Source organism: Populus euphratica, unplaced genomic scaffold, assembly GCF_000495115.2.
Source record: "Populus euphratica unplaced genomic scaffold, PopEup_1.0 scaffold46.1, whole genome shotgun sequence".
Taxonomy (NCBI): Eukaryota; Viridiplantae; Streptophyta; class Magnoliopsida; order Malpighiales; family Salicaceae; genus Populus; species Populus euphratica.
Genome location: NW_011499852.1, coordinates 3473852 through 3494645, shown reverse-complemented (window position 1 = coordinate 3494645; position 20794 = coordinate 3473852). Strand labels below are relative to the sequence as shown.

Genomic DNA, 20794 nt, shown 5'->3' with positions numbered 1-20794 from the left:
TAAGTTGTTTGACATGCCTACCAAACGAAAGATGCATTTGAAGTTTTAAACTAATACATGCCGATAGAACGTATATCTCTGGGGATCGCATCCAACTAAAGCAAAGAAATTTTTTCATCAGTTGTTATTGACAAGAAAAAGGAGAGTTCAGAAAGAAATGACCTGAAGAGCAAGAGCATGGTTTTAGTGCAGCCAGTAGCCACCTCAAGTAACTTTGAGTTGCCCAGGTGCGAACTGAAAGCTCTACATTGTCAGTGAGGAAGAGGTAATCTGCAGCCCAAGGACTAGATCAAAACATGTGGTGATCCAAACCTCAGGATGCAGATTACCCAATCCTGACCCAATATCGAGGATGAAGTAATTAATTTCAAGAGGAAAACAAAAGAGACGGAAAGAAAGTGATAAGTTGAAGGTTAGTTGTTGGCTGATGCTCATTTGAATGATTGATTGCAGGAATTTATAAAGGTTCTTAAAGCTAAACATGATTATTCTGTAAGAAAGAGATGCATGGTTGCTTTAAAGCGATGATAAGGTGCTCTGCCCTGGAGATTCTGTTCTTCCTAAACCAATCATATAGGCTAGGTAGATTACTTTCCATAGACAATGATGTTGATCTTGACTGCTTTTTCAACAAGACTGGAAGATCTTCTTGCTAATTATGAACGATTCTTTTCAAATAATGGCAACGCAACTCAAGCTACAAGAAAAGAGCCCACATCACAAACTCCGTCACTATCGTCTGGTATGGCTATTCAATTAGTGTGCTTGAAGCTTACTAGAGGCTGTAGTTAAAGAATCCATTTGTTTAAGCTTTATAAACGCATATCTCATATGCTCATGATTCTGTAATCCTGTCAAATCTAAAGACAGTGAACCGAAAAGGAAAGGTAGTCTAGCCACACTGCCTTCTTGTAGTATTACTATATAGTTTGATGGTCACCATCTGCTTTTGTTTCTTTTCTTACAGCGTAGCATATTCTATTCCTTGGCCTATCGAAACAAACATCATTAATTATCACAGACTACAAGAGCAATATAATATTTTGGTGAATGATCATAGTTTCTTTTAAGCAGAAACCATTTCAAGAATTCATAGAGTTGGGCTACACAAGCATTAATATTCTTGGGTGATGCTGATAATCAGATGCAGATTCTTCTATAAGTGACTTCCGAATGCACCAACTTCGTTGGCAAAGATGCAGATTGAATTTGAAATGAAATTGATCGATCGAACCCGTGTATTCAATTGAGTTTCCATGCTTGATTCTCAATTTCTCATAGTGGAAACTTCCCATGAGGGAAGAGCTACCTTTATGTAATCTTGCTAGGGGCTTGCAATAAAGATTCATGTCAGCATGCAAGTTATCGAACACGAAGTGGTAACGTTAAGTGTACGTTACTGTAAGCTGTTAACAGGTTACTCCATTTTCGGGGCTAATCATGCTCTGTCTGATTTCCAACACTTCAAAATTGTCTTCTGGATCCCACATTGTAACTCGTGTTTGAGCAAAACTGGAAAATACATTTGCGGGCCAAGGACGACTTGTCCTGTCATTATCTCGCATTCATTGTACTTCATTCCAATTTCACGCCGCAAATTTATGCCTTCCCTAAAAAATTAAAAAATTAAAATAAAAATAAATAAAAATCACGGATTGGTGTCATGATTTTAGCACCACAAAATTATATACTTCCCTCTCCTCTGGTCACAAGTCATGCAAGTCCCAGTTTGCATTGGTGACGAGCACTATTGGCAACTATACAACATTCAAGTTTTCCACCAAGTATTGATGTTTAGTGATTCAGGAGATTGCCCACTGAAAATAGGAAATGACTTCTTCCATAAGAACACTCAAACAGTAGCTGCTCAAACAAAAGTAATCCACAAGCCTAGGATTACAAGACTGCTAGGCAAGTACGAAACAAGCTGGGATGACAAAACTGTTGAGATGATGAGATCATCAACGACTGCTAACTTAACGACTATATATTGGTATCGCATACACTTGTGTAGCTCTCGCAATCTAATCTACCCTACTATCACCAAGTTATTGTCCTACAGAAATATAGAGACACCCTTCATCTTCGCATGAATTAGCCAATTCTCAAAACCTGCATCCTTATGGTTGTAAGCCCAACTCTCCAAACATTTCATCTTTGCATGAAATGGCACCTATACATTAAATAGAAGTATAGTCTCACGGCAGCAATGACAAGATTTACCACCAGGGAATTTCTTGTCACAGGAACTCAAGACATTTCTCCAGTCTACCTTCAACTATAAAAAACAAACTGATTCTTCTTCTCATTCATTTTTCTCATGTTATGGGCTCAAATAGATAGCATCCATATAAACTGATTTGATGCAACTAATAATTGCTGGGGGTGGATGATAGTAGCATCTTCAATGTCTCATAAGTCATGAACACAATGCCAACACCGGGAACCACCTTGTAGTACTCGGGCAGAATGCCCCTATACATGCCTCGCAACCCTTCAGTCTGGATTATGCGGGCAAACGCTCCAAACAAGCCGGTCGTGTAGACACGTGCTTGACCACCAGCCCCTTCCAACTGCATTCTTCTCCTCACAAGATCCAAAGGAAATGTTGCTGTAAATCATGAGGAAAGAAAAACAATGTCATACAGCATACAGTGATCGCCTATAATAATTTAGCATTTTAGTAGATACTTGAGGAAACTGTGTTCACTTTATCAGGAACACAGCAAAATCTAATAGAATAAGATGTTGACAGAAAACAAACAATTTTTCATAATGTATTCCTATACCAGTGATTTCTAGAACAGTTACATTGGCTAGATCGACAGAAGAAGAAAAAATAACTTGTCCTCATAGCATTGTATCCAAGTAAAATCTGAAGCAATTACTAACAGATGGGACGTGATAAACAAAAGTCACAGCAAAAAAGTCCAGGTACAGATTGCATAAGGTTTGAAAAAAGGGGTTGAATTGAGCTTCTGGTCACTCACCTGTTGAGGAGGCAATGCCTGAAAGACTGCCACAAGCAAGACTAGCCATGACAGTAGAATCATTGGGCCTGAAAACAACACAGAAGCGAGCTTATAAATCACCATTCCAACTCAAACACACCAAGCAAGAGATAAACGCATACAAATATAATGGAGCACTTAATATAGCTCAATTGAATTAATTTAGGGAGTCCTCACCTTTTAGACAGCCAAAACGATCTGAGAGACTCGTAAACAGAAAAGCTTATCGCTATACTAGGTCCAACACCCTGTAGCACAAAAGTATCCATGTTTGCATTTAAAATTGATAGAAAAGGAGAAGCGAAAGGAAAAGAAAGATAAAGAATAGGGATGTGTAACAGAAGCTCACAAGTAATGTTGCTCCAAGTCCTTTATACAAGCCCAGGAAACCTTCTTCTCTGCATATGGTGTGAAATGCATGCAAAATACCTCTGTAGTATATTGTGTTTCTCTGCAAGGTTCAAAAGCAGCTGCATCAAGACAAAGTTTCAAACAGGAAAGAATACAATAAGGTAAGAACAAAAAACCAAATCTGTAATCCAATACTCGTTAACCTACCCAACCCACGGCAGTTCTTTAGCCAGCCAAGCATGATAGAGTTACCTGTGCTGCTAGGCGTGTCCTCACAAGATCCAGTGGATACGTGGCAGAAGCAGCTGTTATTCCCGCCATCCCACCACCTATAAAGTGCACAGCAAGGTCTGCAGTCCCATCCCCCCTGTGATTTTCAACACCAAGAACTGATTGCAATAACTGCAAAAGAGCAAAACAAGATGGAATTTAGCAAGATTGAGATGACAGGTCAATCCAATTTAATTTCAATAGTAGTTTTGAAGAAAGAAATTGGATGCACATACACTCTTGTAACGTTCATAAGCATAGAAGCTGACTGAAGAATAAGGAAGGCGGTGTGCAATAGTCACTAGATTGCCTTTCCAAAATGCCCTAAACCCTTCTTCATTCATAACACGAGACGCCTCCCGCCATATGCTAGCCTTGCTCAATGCTGTAACATCAGAGTGCATACCTTGAACCTAGAAGAACGACGAAGTAAAAGGCAGTCGGATAAGCATTTGATGTGAATATGGACAGCATAAAAGAGCAACCAATCCAGTAAATTATTGTCATCAGCAAAGTAGAAAGCAACGTTAGTCCTCTTATGAAACTCGTACAGAGCTAGAATTGGAAGTGAGCAAACTGCTCGAGCTCCTTTTGTAACAAAATACATTGGACACATCAAAAAGCTCTTCTTTCTTTCTTTCTTTTTTAAATAAAAAAATCAAAATTCAGGGGCATTATCAGACATCTAATTCATATTCAGAACTCCCATCCAACTGGAAAGGGATTTGAAAAAAAAATTCAGCAGAAACTAATCACATACCAATTTTGCATTGAAATCCGAAACAGAACCAAATTAACCCTTTCCAGCTAAACCCCAAAACCCATAATTCCAAAACAAAATAATAGGAAAAAAATATAAAAACCTGAAAGAGGATAGTAAGTCGTGCGAGAGGAGCCGTGCAAGTCTTACTAAAAGCACCAGCGATACCACCAGCAAGCAATTGTTGGATAGTTCCTAGCTGTGAATGTTGTTGGTGACTATTGTTATGTTGTTGCTGCAAGAATCTCCTGGCACCTGCATCCAAAATGCTTCCATGGGCGGCGGCTGCGGCAGAATTAAGTGCTCTCTGCCCTCCCTCAACAACCGCACCAACCCTAGCTTCCATGTTCATATTCTGTATTAACTATTTAAATAAATAGAATAGATTTGGTGATCTTTGGGATTGTGTAACATGAGATGGGGGTTGAGTTTGAGTGTTGTGCAAATGTGAGGAAAGGGAAAGTCGTGGTGGTGATGGTGGCGAAGAGAAACCCTTGTGTAGTTAGTTCCAGAGCAGAAAGCAGAGAGAGTAAAACCCTAATGAGAGCGTGCGCTATTTTCGGCACATGATTAGAGGGGTTTGTGCAGTTAGACTTTTAGCGGCGGGTGGAATATTTTTTGGTATATGCGATGGTTTGAACAAAGAGTTTTGCCAAAGACAGAGGCTTTCTACGCTTATATAAATATATATATATATATATATAGACACACACACTAGCATATTGGTTTGTGCTATACCGTATATTAATATGTTCTGCTCAACATGTTATAATTTTTTTTAAGTATAAAATATATATAAAATATTTTAGGTTTGATGACAATCCAACTATGTTAAATTTTGATAAATAACATAGCTTAATGATATTAAATTATGCTAAAAAAGGGCGGGCCAAACTCTATTAGAGTAGAGCCTAATTTTATTAAATCTTATTAAATAACAAGATTTAACTCTATTGGATTTTAATGGCAGTAAGACCCAACACAAATATACTTATTTTTGAGTGAAAGTAATTTAAAAAATGATAAATTAATTTTAATTAAAACTCAATAGCTACATATGATGAATACATCAATGATTATTGATTCAAGTGAGAGTAACATTACCATTAGTTTCTTAATGAATCAATTTCAATTATAACAAATTGGTCATTATAGTATTTTTATTATTATTTTAAAATCAAAGAAAAAGCAATTATTATTACGCCACATGATGAAAAGAAGTCAAGAAATATAAATGAAATTTTTATATGCTTTGCTGAAAATTGAATTAAAGCCATGTGAAAAAAAAAACAGAATATATGAAATCAAACTAAGTTTGAAAATTGTTTAATTTAACAAAAGGATCTAAAGCCATTAAAAACAAGTGAGTTCTTAAAATAAACCACAATGAAACAACAAACTCAATCTCGCTCACTTAATTTAAAAGAGTTAAATTAAAAAAAAAATAAGTAATAAAGAAAAATAAAAAAAAAAGACATTATAGATAACTATTACAAGTGAGTTCTTAAAATAAACCAAAATGAAACAACAAACTCAATCTCAAGCTCACTTAATTTAAAAGAGTTAAATTTAAAAAAAAAACCAATTAATAAAGAAAAATTAAAGAAAAAGAAAAAAAAAGACATTATAGATAACTATTATAACCCCTAATGGGTTGTGTCTTTCTTTTATATTGAATTTTTATTATTTTATTTAATATTTCTTGAATTCAAATATTATGAGTAACTATTATCTTGTGTGTTCATGATTCAGAACATCATTTCATAATTCATAAAGCATTAAGTTTGCGAAATTGAAATACAATTGTTAAAGGAAAAGCAAGAAAACTTAATAAAAATAGAATTTAAATGAAAAAACTAAAAAAAAAACAGAGAGAAGGATTTAAAGCCCCGTTTGTTTGCTGGAAAGTAGTTTTCTTTTAGAAAGTGAATTTCAGAAAAGTAAATTATTTTTTGATGTTTGGTAGTGTAATGAAAAATAAGTTGGAAAACATCTTCTAGTGTTTGGTTATGTCATGTAAAATAAGCTGGAAAATAACTTCTTAATATTTTATTTTTTTCAAGTTTATTAAAATAATAAGAAACAAATCTTATGAATTAAAAAGTTGAATGAGAATGAAATTGAATAAAATATAATTTCATAAATTATCTCAAAATAAAATTAACAATAATCAAAATAATAGATATCAGTTATAAAAAATAAAAGATGAAGAAATTAAAGAAACAAATCTTATGAATTAAAAAGTTGAATGAGAATGAAATTGAATAAAATATAATTTCATAAATTATCTCAAATAAAATTAACAATAATCAAAATAATAGACATCAGATATAAAAAATAAAAAATAAAATATGAAGAAAGAGGATAAAATTTGATATAATCAGTAAATAATATGATATTTCTAAATTTTTCACAATTTTCAAAAAGTGTTTTCCATCTAAATTTTTTAAGACAACACTTTTTTGAAAATCAAGCCAAATTTTTCTTTGATTGGAAAGTGTTTTTCATTAATCAACTTTTCCAATGATAAATAAACACAGAAAAGTTTATAAAGTGATTTTTTAAAAACCACTTTTCAGGAAATAAACATAACCTAAATGAAAAAAAAATTAAGATAGTTCACTATTTATAATTCAAACACTATTTATTCTTTTATAAAGCATTAATTTTACAATTAATGAAAAGAAAAATTACTCTAAAAAAAGAATGTAAATGGAAAAAAAATCCAATAACAAAAAAAAAAAATTAAGATGTTTAACTAATCCTAAAATTTCCACCACAATTTTTTTAATGTTTTGAATCGTTTTAATGCACACTAATTTTAAATATTTTTTAAAAAATATTTAAAATTAGTGTGCATTAAAACGATTCAAAACATTAAAAAAAATTAATTTTTTTTAATGTTTTGAATCGTTTTAATGCACACTAATTTTAAATATTTTTTAAAAAATAAAAAATATTATTTTAATATATTTTAGCATAAATGTTTTTTGAAAAAACAACCCCATTCCCAAAAAAATCATTTAATAAGAAATCAGTTTTTATTTGATCACTAAACTAGTAAAGCGGTGAAAGAATATCCACCGTTGGATGGTTTTCCCCAAGTTTACCCATCAGCTGGACCATCAGTGATGTTGGAAATCAAGTTTTATTTGATCACTAAACTAGTAAAGTGGTGAAAGAATATCCACCGTTGGATGATTTTCCCCAAAAGTACCCATCAGCTCGACCATCAGTGATGTTGGCACAAAGAAGGTGATTATTCATCGGCTGTGATAGTTATGTGTGGAGGGGCCTACTATGGTGCTTTCATCGAGAGGGTATTGAGACCCCGACGCATGGTAGTTGTGGGTGTATTGTAGCTTTATCACTTGACCCGATTTGGGAAATGGAGGACATGCCATTCGGGCGGATCATGGGTGTGCCAGGTGTTGCCCGTAAATGATTATATGCTTCTACTTTTTTGCACTTTTTAATATTTATTTTTGAACCAATTGGAAAGCAGTAATTGTTGATATAGAAAAAGTGGTCAAAGGGACTTCATAATGTAAAATCAAGGATAGCATGAAGAAATTCCAGAAAGAGAAGGCAAAAGAACATGGGGGGGCTTAATTTAAAGGAATTTACAATGCTATATTATTCTAGTGTGGAAGATATTTGAGAATTTGATAATAGTTTTTTTTAAATTGTTTTTTATTTGAAAATATATTAAAATAATATTTTTTTATTTTTAAAAAATTATTTTTTACAACAATACATTAAAATGATATAAAACTACAAAAAAATATTAATTAAATTTTTTTTTTGTGTAAAATACTTTTGAAATATAAAAACAATTTTTTTTAATGTGCAATTAAATCTACACTAAAATTAAAATTGGTGTTGTAGCTTTAATCACTAAAGATTCCTCCAAGGACTCTTCCATTTCTTAAAGAGGTACCCAAATAAATTAAGTTTTCGATGCCCAATAAAATATTGGTTATTTTTCACGTTTTAAAAAGTGTTTTAAAAAAAATTAAAGTTTTCTTTCTTTACGTTAAATTATTTTTTTTGGTATTTTTATATTATTTTTATATGTTGATGTTAAAATAAATTTTAAAAAAATAAAAATATATTATTTTAATATATTTTAAATCAAAATATATTTTAAAAACAACTATTTTTGCAACACAATTCAATGACATGAAAAAAAAAAAAAAAAGAGGGAAAAAGTTATCTTTATTATATATTTGGCGGCTGATTGCCATCAAGGCAATAAATATCCTTTTGCTTCATGGCAATGGCAGTTACATGAATAGTTGCTAGTTATTGATATCTGTCATTATTTTATGACATTAATAATTCATTGTAGTTCCTGAAAGCCACTCTTCTGCTTTTGCTTTATCTGGACTGAGTTTGATCATCGATTGTTGATTGCACAAACATACATTGATGAAGATGAAGAGTTGAAAAACACCAGAAGAACATCTGCAAATTTCCCACAGCTAATAATAAGCAAGAACATGAAATATACTCTCTTGATCATATACTATTACATTCACATGGTATACCTTAAAACATCGAAGTTTATTTCATATACTAGCTAGTGGCAAATGTATTTCAGGCCATTGAACCTTCCAGACCATCCTTATAGCAGTCAGCTACAGCCACGCTCCTCTGCACATTTTTGTATGGATATCGCCGAGCCAAGAACACATAGAGAATTGAGTTGGCTGCAGTCATGCCGGCTAAAAGCCAGTAAAAGTTGTCTAGGCGGCTACTGTTCAAGTCTTTTCCAAACCAACTCTTGCCAGTTTTCTCAGTCACATGATCAACAGCTGTTATCAGGAGACTACTAAGGAAGTTTGCAGCTCCAATTACGCTAAGGTAAAAGGCAATGCCTAGGCTTCTCATAGAATCAGGAACTTGGTCATAGAAATACTCTTGCAAGCCCACTAGAGTAAATGCATCTCCTACACCAATGATGATGAATTGTGGAGCCAACCAGAAGACACTCATTGAAAGTGAACCCTTCACTGGATCCTTCGCTACAACACCTAGTCTCTTCCTCTCAACCAAGGCTGAAACTACCATTGTTGAGATTGAGAAAAGCATTCCAAAGCCAATTCTCTGGAGGATTTTGATGCCTCGCTCATTTCCTGTAGCCCTTCGTAATACTGGGACTAAAATCTTCTCGTAAATCGTCACGGAGACTATCATTCCAATAGCGGCAAGTGCGTAAACTGAGGCTGGAGGGATCTGAAAGCCGTTACCAATATTGCGGTCCAACGTAGTGCCTTGCTTGATGAAGAATGTGGCGGTTTGGGCAACAGAAATTCCAAATGGTAGCATGGCTAGCCATATTGGGATCAAATTGAGAATAAGCTTCATCTCTTCAACCTTGGTCACGGTTGCTAGTCTCCAAGGATTTTGCTTTTCGGCACCAATTTCCCTATCCCTCACAATAGTCGCCTTGTCAAGAAACCTGTATACGTAATATTCATTTGCCAAACGAGCAGTTTAGACAGTTAGGATGATGATACGATCTAAATTAATTACAAGGATACATAACACCATTCAATATAAATTATCATGTCAATGAGTTCGTTCACTTGCTTACTTGAGACTTTCGGTATGGCAGAGAAGCCTCCCTTTGTCCGTTCTTGACTTGGGAACTTCATACAATTCTGCAGGATTGGAAGGATATGGCAGGTTTCTGTTTCTAATGGCAGCTACCAGAACCTGCAACATTGGGGTCAAGGGGCTCCCTGTTGGCACCTGATAGCGGTAAAATGGCCTTCCTATAATGAAGATAACTAGTGATAAAGCCATAACTGCTGTGAGAATGATATCTCCAGCACCCCAACCAACATGATCTTGTACATAAACAACCACAGTCACACCAAACAGAAGTCCACTACAGAGGCCGAAGTTCCACCAGTTGAAGTAGGACATCTTTTTCTTTCTTTCTTCATCGTGATTCTCGTCAAATTGGTCAGCTCCAAAACTCTCCAAGGAGGGTTTGTGCCCTCCAGTTCCTACGGAGATCAAGTAAATAGCAAGAAAGAAGATTACTTCATGAACCTTCCTAGGCTTGGGACACACAGCTGCCTCACAAGCCTTTAGACTTGGTACAAACGCGGACATTGTTAAGAGAATCAAGCCCTGTTGGTTCAAATAGATAAAATAAAACTTTCAGAAGAAATATAATATAAAATTGTTTGAAAGAAACTATGGGATCAAGAATTAAATTATTTCTCTCTTTTGCAAAGACGAAACGATGCGATAATTTTTTAGATGGGCTCTTCCTGGCCCATATATTGGATCAACGAAAACATTCAAGAAATCAAATGGACAAGAACCCCAAATTTAGCTTTCATGGTCCTCCTCAACCTTTGAAGGTCCATCTCTCTCTATCACCATGTGATAAGTCAGTGAAAGAAGAATTAAATCCATTGCATATTCTATTGAAGTGCGACTTGGGATATCTAGTCTTAGACAAGCGGACCTGATTTTAATAGCCGGCACAGTAACCATGAAAATGGCTCCTCCTTTAGTGAGATTATATGAAGAAATGCCGGAATAAAAATATGTTATTGCTATGGGAGTATGTGCAATTACAGGGAAAATGTTCAGTACGGATTCTTATGGTACTGCTCGGGGAGTCCGATAAGCTAATTCCTGTAGATGTCTATTCAGGGTTAAATATATTATACACTTCTTCTAATTCCAAAAAATAAAATAAAATAAAACGAGCATATATAGACAATGAAATTACCAGAAGATAGACAACGGATGAAACAAAAACAGTGGTAAATCGGCCCAAGTAAGCATCAGCAAGAAAGCCTCCAAATAATGGCATCAATGTAGTCACGCCACCCCAGTAGTTTACACTCCTAGCTGCTGTCTTAAGGTCTTGATGCATCACCTTGGAAAGATAAATGATTAGGCTCGTCGCTATTCCGAAGTAACTCAATCTCTCACTGAATTCAATTGCTGCCAAACAATAACACCCCCATTATAATAACTTCAAATTTCATTCTCACACTCCAAAAAGATAAAAATAAAGTTATGATATGATCATAGAATTTCTGGGCCATGACCCACCGTGGACTATTCCATTGTGATCGCTACATTTGACATTAGTGATGAAATTTATGTTTTCTTCTCATGGGATTTTACAAGAAGAAGAAGAAAAAAAAAAGATTTGTACCGTGACTGTGGACCTTACCACGTATCTTAATTTGTAGCGATTACAGGCTATTCATTCATTCACTGACTCATAAAGCAGTAGGACCATGTAAAGCATAAGTTCTTCTTATTTGTGATTGTAAGGGAAGAATCAACAGTATGAAGCTTTTACTGATGTTGACAAAAACATGCCCACGAACTAAGAATAATTGCACTCCAGTGAACAGAAACACACGAGTACAAGCTGATAACTTTTTTCTTCTTCTTCTTCTTTTTTTTTAAAAAAACTATATCTAAGCTCCTATTTGGAGAATCTTTGATGTTTTTCAACTTTCAATTAGGATTAGAACGTATCAACACAGACCAAAAAAGTTGTTTGTAGGATAAGTATGATAAGACAGAATTGAGTGTGAGCTTTATAGGATGGGTCATGGGTTTTGTCACTTATTTTTCTGAAAAACAGATGTTCTTTTCAGGAGTCTATTTTTTTTTTTTAGATACAACTGATGAGGATTTTTGTGTTATTTATATATAAGAAAAGGATCTTTAACGTTTATCAGAAAGAAATAAATACTTCAATTTATCTGATACGGTTCTTCTTCCTTGAATTAATATATACATTTCAATCCATGCAAACTACCAAAGACTAGAGTTTACTTATCTTTTTCTTCTTTTCTTCGTATTTTCTATTATATATATCCATTGCATCCAAGCACTGATATACTGATTAGTGCTACAAATGGCCCTCCACTTTGTGCATAAGACCAACGGAATCATCCAAATTCTAACATGTATGGCTTATCTTTAATGTTTCTTTTACACACACACACACACCAAAATGTCCTAAAATATAGAGGACCTTAGATACACACACTCATCCAATCATGTATGTTAACCTATCGAAACTTAGCTTTTTCTTTTGAGAAAAATATTTAGTGACATTTCTTTGTGATTATAATATATTTATGAGCTTCATCATGCAAAAACTCACACAAATATTGAACCAAAAAGAAATTAGTCGTGGCAAAAGTATTCTTGTTGCTAGCTCCCATTGTACAGGAGTTTTAGAATTATTCATCTATGTATTAGCATGAGCCCATGTTCCATGACCATCTGAAACACTAGCTGACTTCAGGTTTTAGCAACATTACCAGCTAGTTTGACCACTTGTAAGAGCACATATTTTTCCCCAAAGCACATGGTAACGACGAAAATTGTATTAAACACCTCACTCTCTTGCATGGGTAGACATTTTTTCGTTTTGGGATAACAAGAAGAAAAGTCACGAGTCCCATGAAGAGTTATCCATCGGCATTGAAGGAAAAATAGTCCTTTTCTAGGGGTAATATTCATGGAATTTTCTTTAAATAAACTCGATCAAGCTATATTCTCCATAAACACAAAGAAAATAAAATATTATTGAACGAATTTGACTCTTTATTCCCCTCCCAGTCAAGCTTCCTCATCAGTAACCAAACACAGCATACACAGAAAATATATAGCAGTGTGTGTATTAATTTGTTGATAGCTCTTATTCAACGTTATTGCATGAAAATATTTAGTCCTTACCGATGATGAAGAGTGATGCTTTCCACGCACCAGTAGAGGCTCGGAGGGGAACCCTTCCTTTATGATCCACCGAGGAATCATGAACCCATTTCTCTTCATTAACACCTCTCGTTTCTACTCCCTTTTTAAGCTCCATAATATTCCCTAACTGGCTGATCACTAGATAATGCTCTTTACAGGGCCCTAAGATTTCTAAGTAAGAGCAATGCTGCTTTTATGGTTGTAGATTTGTGGAAGAGATGGTAGGGATAGAAGCTTGTTTTGGACCTCTTTATATAGAAAAGGATTTGCTTTGTTGACTCATTGAGTTCAGTCTTTTGAAAACTCTTTATTCCCACCCTATAATAAAGAAGTTTTTCTTGGAAATTATTGTGATAGAGAAAATGGTCATTTTATCCTTCCACATCCACTCACTCAAAGATGTCATCGTCTTCTCTAGATGGGAATGGCATCCATCCCAAAATGTTATCTTCACTCATGGACTCATTGGACCCTTTAAAATGGTAAAGAATCCCGTAGCCTTCCTTGTACACCACTAAAATGATAGTAAAGATGGATTGCATATATTATTGCCTTCGTGGTTGTATTGGACCAGATGAAAAGTTGTGTTGATTGAAATTCTTAAATCTAGAGATGTGTTTATTAAAGATTTTAAATTAAAAGTTATGTTTGCTAAAATTTTATTTAAAATAAAGTTGCATCATTTTAAATGGGATTGTATTTTTTTAAGAGGATGTGTTTGTTTATTTTAATTGTTAAAATCATGTGTGTGTGTAGCCTTATAATATTCCTTTAAGCCACTAAAATGATATAATAAAGATGGATTGCAAATGTTCATATCAATGTAAAAAATTAAAAAAAATCTAACGTACAAAACCTAGTTTGTTGTTTATTTTTGTTTGTGCTATTGATAATAAAAAAATTGAGTAAGTATGAGAAATAATATTGTAATTAAACTACTAGCACTAGAGAACAAATAATAAACTATTTAAAAGGTAAGATGATTGATCCTTAACTCAATTTAAGTTTTCACGTCTATTTTTTGTCGCATTGTAAGTTGATTTTTCTTTGACATGTTGATTTATATATATGTTTTATGTTTTGTAAAAATCATATCATCAGTGAAACAAGTGACGATGCATACTTCATATCATTGATCCTTTTCCTCTTTTCAATTAATTATATATGTATATAAGCTAAATTTAAATTATAAAGTTTAGAACTTTACCTAAGTAATCAGCCTTCTAAATTATTAGATGATCACTCATGCAGCCAAAACCTTCAATTTTCTTATGGGATCGAAGAAATTGAAGTTCAATGTCATCTTTATAGCTAGATAGATGATTATCTATGATAGAAAAAATGTTGGTATGTATGTTTATATATATATATATATCTCACGAGTCCTTTAAGAATATCGCTTTGATATCAATTTATTGGTATTTTTTAAAATATTAAAGATAACTAAAGACTAATATTTAAATCTACTGAGAAAACTTAGTGTTAGTGATCATTGCCTTGCAATTTATACATAATAATGGAATCATATTTGCGCACAAAGTCTTCTAGCAAATTAGTTTGTTAAACAAAGGAATAGTGATAAACATAACAGCCATATTGACTGCTTTATTTTCAAATGAAAGACTAGCAACAAACAATTATTAAAAATAAGAGGTTGTTAGAAGCTCTATGAGTCATAGCAGTCAACAAAAAATCAAATAAAGTATATACATGATAAGTTTTTCATTTTTGTTCTTGACTCAGTAGGAAATCAAAAAAGGTTACAGATCTTGAACTATAGGATAATGTTAGTGTTCTTCTATTTCCGAACTTATCACTCCGTACTTGGCTCATTTTCTTATAGGGTTTTAATTTGAGATCTTGGTAATGACATCCCAAATTTTAAATAAATGTTGGGGCATTAATTTGTAATCGATTCCATGACTTAAAGTCGTGATATCTGTAGTGGGTTTGTTTCAAATTGTGAAGAAAAATGTTGAGTGATACAGTAAGATAGATTGAAATTTTGGATCTTGATGCAATAGATGTTACAAAAAAAAATAAAAATCCCACAGTAAAACTTTGGCTCCACCAATAATTAATGAGATTGTAATACAGTATGAAGGCTGCTTGACGAAAACACCTAGTGTTCGATTATTATTATTTTTAATCAAGTGGTTTGACTGATTAATAATAGAAGATAAGACGGAGAAAAATATAGAGTGTCATCATCACCGGGTTCTATTTTCAGCTAATCATGATTATGATTGAAATGGATACGTACGAAATCTTACTCCCTATTATTTTAAAAAATAATATAATAATAACAAGAACATATATATATATATATATATATATATAAAGACCTAATTACTTGGCACTGTTTCTGAAAGTGGGATTTTTCTGCTTGATGTTGGTGTTCCTGGAGTTTTACTAGGCATTCCAAAGGCACTTGAAAGACAGAAGAAAGGCATAGTCCTACATGCCTTTAGTCTTGTTTCGAGTCGAGTGGATTGCCCCATTAGACAGTTCCTTCTTCCATAATTTTCCAATCCCCCCCTCGAGGCGGCACTCCTTGGTTTTGAAAGGAAAGAAAAAATGGCGGTGGTTGGGGCTCAGGGTGGCTCTAGTTGACCCTTTTTTACGCCAGTTGTTGTGCTATATGGCGTGATCACAACTGGAATTCAATAGGAATGATTAATGATTTAATTAAGCAATCTAATGATAACGATGATTATGAAACAAGAAGAAATATTACTTCTTTAATAATTACTTATTCCATTAATTTATCTATGGAGTTTTATTACTAAAACCTAACGCATCTAGTTTTCATTATCAACATCATTAACAAATAACAGTGAAGTTAGAGTTTTTTTTAATGAAAAAAAAAAAAACAAATATTATATTATGTAGATATTAATTAAAAATCAATTCAAAATATATATAATAATTCATATCAAGTAAAATTAATTTAAAAATACTTTAAAATAAAATAAAAATTTACATTATAATTATTTTTTTTGTTTTTATATTTTGAAATCGTTTAATAAAACTTGCATATCTATATGCATATAATAAGTATATTAATTAAATTATACTTAATTATTTTTAGATATTTAATTGAGAAACAATACCTAGTATTTGTGTAAGAGAAATAATGCTTGAAAACTATGTTTTCTATTTCATATTTTACGTACAAATAAATTATATAAAAATATTAAATTTTAATAAACTATTTTATCAATACAAGAGATACCAAGAATAGTGATTTTGCATGAATATTAATTTATTTTTTTATAATAAGAAAAAATATTTAATTAATTAAATTATCAAATTTAAATATTTATTTTGAATATATTCATATCAAAGCATCTAAATTATCATAAACCCTAATATTTTTAATAACTAATTATAAAAGAATAAAATTAAAATTAGACAATAAAACAAATAAAAAAGATGAAGAAAATTTACCTAAAATAAAAAGTAAAAAACAAAAAACAAATACTTAACAAGAAAAAATTGTATGTTGAAGACAGTAAAGAAACCAGGTGGACATATATATATATATATATGGGAGAGAGGCAGGGAAAGTAAAAGAGAAATTGGCATGTTAGAGTAAGGAAAAAAAAAAAAGTGGATGAGCTGCAATAACAATTTTCTATTATCACTCATTCACTAAAAAGTGGATGAGCTGCATTAACAATTTTCTATTATCACTCATTCACTAAATTATTATATTAATATTTTAATATAAAAAATATTAAAAAATAAAAATAAGGGGGCACTTGTCTCCTTTTATTTCTATGTGGCTCCGCCACTGCCGACAAAAGTCATACTTAAGTTTGGATATGGGTGCGTGGTGCTTAAGTTTAATTTTAATTGGGGTTTTTGGATTAAGCTGGGAGATTAAAATAACTTAACCATAGCAGCTAATTCAAAATCATTAAAAATTTGCGTGCTGTAAGAATCATATGTACAAATCCTCGATCGTGTTACCTCGGCTCATTATAGTTTTATTTCTCATGTTGAATTTTTTATTTTATTTTTTTAGATAATCAACTTTATTTTATGTTTTTCACACAAATTATAACAAAGTTTCTTAGATTAAGATACAATCTTAGATACTTGCACTTATTTATTTATTTATTTAATACCTTCTCTCCAATTTCCTTGAAAGCATACATCTTCTTTTAACCAATTATAAAAATACAAAATAATAATATAAAACACTAATTATTTAATAAACTCAGCATTTGAATGTAATAAAAAGAATTTGATTAAATAAATATATATACCACGTATAATCATTTAAGATTGAGAATAAAAAAAGTAAAACTATTGGCGTGAGACATAAAACTAATTCTATGGAATATAGCATTAATCATTTAATAATCTCAATTTATATTTTATTAATTATAGGAATTGTTTGGCCGGCCGGGTACTGATACCTAACAATAACCATACATACATATATATATATATATATATATATATATATATATATGAACTGAGCTTGAGTATAAGGCATGCAGCCAATCGTAATTTCATGACACACAGGGATTTGCCAAGTAATTATTGACAAAAATGCAAGAGGGTGACCTAACCTTTCACCTTTTTAACAATCTTTTAGATCACTACACAAACGCACAAAGAATTAGTGGTAAGCAGATTAATATGATTAATTATAGTTATAGCCTTAAAACGTGTTGAAACTTTTGGTCCAAAGTCCATATCTGATTGTCTTATTTCATTAATTAATCAAGAACGTGGCGTTGAGGTTTAAAGATAATTGAACTCAATGGCAAGCTCAACTTGTCTGTGCTTCTGGTCAACTGCAAGTTCATAACATTAAGCATAATTCAGTGGCTGTGGTTGATCAATTAGTGCTTAACTTTTTCATGGTGGCTAGAGCACTCTGGCTTTATACATCATGATTAACCTCTCCAAAAATCGTAAAATGGCACATGGATTTGCCAACTAATTAGTTCAGTATTAGTTAATTTACTCGCGCTGTGCTGTACTATATGTCCAATTAAATTTTTTTTACCATGAAATAAATATTTAGATATTACTAATTTTTTTAATATAAAAAAATTTAAATTATATGAGAGTTAATCTAATACAATACAATCCACTTGAATATGCAAATCTAAAAATAATTTATACAACTCATTCAAACATAATTTGATTTAAAAAAATCAAGATGATATTTTTTTAATATTAAAGATTATAATATATTGAATTGACTTTGGGTCAACTCAAGTTAACATATCAAATTCGCAACTTGGGTTATGAAATTATGATAATCTCGTAGAAAACAAATCAAAATAAATTATAGAATCTAATTCTCAATCAAACCAATATCAAAGGATAAAATTGAAAAAAAAATCACTTAGAAAATGACTTAAAAAGCAATCCAAGTTAATCAGTTAAACTCATGACCCGAGTCATAAGATCAAGTTAAATTCTTGAAAAAAAAATCGATTAAAAAATAAATAAATTAAAAATATATAAAAATAACTTGAGTCAATCAACGAAATTCATGACCCGGGATCATTAGACTAAGATAATTTTATAAAAAAACAAAAAAAAAACATAATTTAACTGCGTTAACCTACTAAGTTTGTGACTTTAATCATAATAATAAGATAACCTCATATAAAGCAAATTACAATAAATTATAAAGGTCAATTTCTAACTATTTTTGTTGGATCCAATGTTGAATAATGATATTTGTAAAAATCTTGAATAAAAAAATGACACAAAAATGAGCGAAGTGAACTCAGGTCCCTTTAATCACTATTTCTGGGTTATGAGATCAAGGTAATCTAATGAAAAATAAATTAAATAACTTATAAAACCTAATCTTCAATCAAACACAATATTAAATAATAAAATTGGAGGAAAAGTTAATATAAAAAAATAAATCCATTAGGTAACCCGTCAAACTTGTAACCTAAATCATGAGATGAGGATAACTTAATAAAAATAAAATTCAATGTTGAATTAAGAATATATGACCCGGGTCATAAAACCGAAATAATCTTTTAGAAAAAAATGACCCGAGTTATGAAGTTTAATTCTCAGTCTACTTAGTGTTGAATAATAAAATTAAAAAAAAGTTCAATAAAAAATAACATGAATCTACTTACATTAATTTTTTAAGTATTATTAGTTATGAAACCAAAATAATATAATAAAAGTAAGTAAAATAAATTAAAAATTTTAATTCTTATTCAACTTAATATTAAAAAATAAAATTAATAAAATAATTAATAAAAAACAGAGTTTTCTTTTAGTTTATAATTAATAATTTTTAGAGCCAATTAAACAAAGCTAACACATTATTAAAAAATTTGGGCACATGCTTGCAATTGAAGCCAAAGGACCATGTGTTTTTCACTTGCTTTTTAATCCCTCCCTCTCCCTCTCTCTCTCTCTCTCTCTCTTGTAGGTATCACTGCTCATCAGCAGTGATAGAGATAGACAGATACACAATGAGGTATAAGCCCGTTTTCAACTAGCCAGTTAAGTTATGATGGCGTGTCAAAATCCACCATTTCCCATCAAAGTCCTTTCAGGAACTAGTTCTGAGTTTTGACACGAACTTTGGATTTGTAGAGGCAGTCATTCTCAGATCACAGTCATTATGTATCTAGCGGCAGCCTGCAGTTTTGGAAAATCAACAGTATCTTGGAATTTGTTTATACGTGCATCAAAAGCAGCCTAAGAAATTAATTGGTTATCCGTGATCAAGGGAACTTATTCGAAGATCTTCAAGGATGAAGATTAATGGAGCACATGAACCGCATGCCATGTTATATATATGCAAAATATTGCGTGCCTCTCCTGTGTCGGGTTTTTGAAGAGTTACGATTTGCTCTTTCACACGAACAACTGGGCAGTTCATGTCATACCATGCAGAGTTATATATTCGCATGAAATGTTGATGTCTGATCAACCCTGAATGAGACAAGTGAGGGATGGCCATGGTAGATTGATTCTATGCTTTTGAGGTGCTTTTTGGACGGCAGGTTTTTTTCAATTTTTTCAACCAGAAATAACTTTTTCTCCCACACCCCCCCCCCCCCCCCACAATGACAGGGATCTCAAGCGTTCAAGGCAAGTACAAGACTCATCAACATGTTAACACTGTAGATCTATTGATAGTAAGAAAATCTATGCATGGTTAAGTTGTTGGTTCGGGAACAAGCAAGCGTCCTTTAAGTCAAAGGCTAGAATATGTATAAATATTTAAGTGAGACTAAAATTCTTGAGGTTAGTGAAAAGAAGATTCAGTAGTATCTTTCATTTTGTTTTCTTGTGCCAAAATAATGACCAGGTAATGTAATTATAGATTTAAGAACTCTAAACGTGGTTAAATTAGAAGGAAAAAAGAAAAGAAAAGAAAAGAAGATTCGTGTATCTTCACCCTGTTTCCCTGACCAAAACGGTGCTTGTGTATTATAAATGCCGTGTAAATTACTCCTGTTACAGCAATATTTCAGAAATCTAAACGTGATTGAAAGTAGATAATGTGCTTTTCTTTTTGCAGTCTACTTCATGCAAAGAAGTGCGCCAGCATCACTCGGTAGTCGTTCATCTGCATCATCTTCTTCTTTTTTTATGTCTAGAAAAGATGCCATAGCTATAATTTGACTCC

General features: G+C 32.2%; 2 protein-coding genes across 2 annotated transcripts; both read right to left on the bottom strand.

Annotated features, from left to right (window-relative positions):
* Positions 1 to 1816: 1816 nt before the first annotated feature.
* Positions 1817 to 5062, bottom strand: LOC105122009 (mitochondrial substrate carrier family protein B-like). Its single transcript, XM_011020910.1, has 7 exons — positions 4496 to 5062; positions 3869 to 4045; positions 3615 to 3764; positions 3361 to 3462; positions 3189 to 3259; positions 2991 to 3058; positions 1817 to 2611 (listed from the first exon to the last, which is right to left on the bottom strand). Exons 1-7 carry the CDS (start codon positions 4742 to 4744, stop codon positions 2370 to 2372), a joined length of 1059 nt encoding a protein of 352 aa, XP_011019212.1. The 5' UTR covers positions 4745 to 5062; the 3' UTR covers positions 1817 to 2369.
* Positions 5063 to 8840: 3778 nt separating this feature from the next.
* LOC105122008 (Major facilitator superfamily protein) lies at positions 8841 to 13425 on the bottom strand. Its single transcript, XM_011020909.1, has 4 exons — positions 13132 to 13425; positions 11150 to 11367; positions 9992 to 10536; positions 8841 to 9856 (listed from the first exon to the last, which is right to left on the bottom strand). The coding sequence occupies exons 1-4, from the start codon at positions 13265 to 13267 to the stop codon at positions 8992 to 8994; spliced, it is 1764 nt and encodes a 587-aa protein (XP_011019211.1). The 5' UTR covers positions 13268 to 13425; the 3' UTR covers positions 8841 to 8991.
* Between the last annotated feature and the right edge of the window lie 7369 nt (positions 13426 to 20794).

Excerpts from the sequence above, each read along its gene's own strand:
- LOC105122009 (XM_011020910.1), bottom strand. The coding sequence starts at position 4,744 with ATGAACATGGAAGCTAGGGTTGGTGCGGTTGTTGAGGGAGGGCAGAGA. Across the intron at positions 4,046-4,495 it reads GACTTACTATCCTCTTTCAG|GTTCAAGGTATGCACTCTGA; the intron begins GTTTTTATATTT and ends TCGTTCTTCTAG. Across the intron at positions 3,260-3,360 it reads GACTTGGAGCAACATTACTT|GGTGTTGGACCTAGTATAGC; the intron begins GTGAGCTTCTGT and ends TTTGTGCTACAG.
- LOC105122008 (XM_011020909.1), bottom strand. The coding sequence starts at position 13,267 with ATGGAGCTTAAAAAGGGAGTAGAAACGAGAGGTGTTAATGAAGAGAAA. Across the intron at positions 11,368-13,131 it reads AGCATCACTCTTCATCATCG|CAATTGAATTCAGTGAGAGA; the intron begins GTAAGGACTAAA and ends ATTGTTTGGCAG. Across the intron at positions 9,857-9,991 it reads TGCCATACCGAAAGTCTCAA|GTTTCTTGACAAGGCGACTA; the intron begins GTAAGCAAGTGA and ends TTACGTATACAG.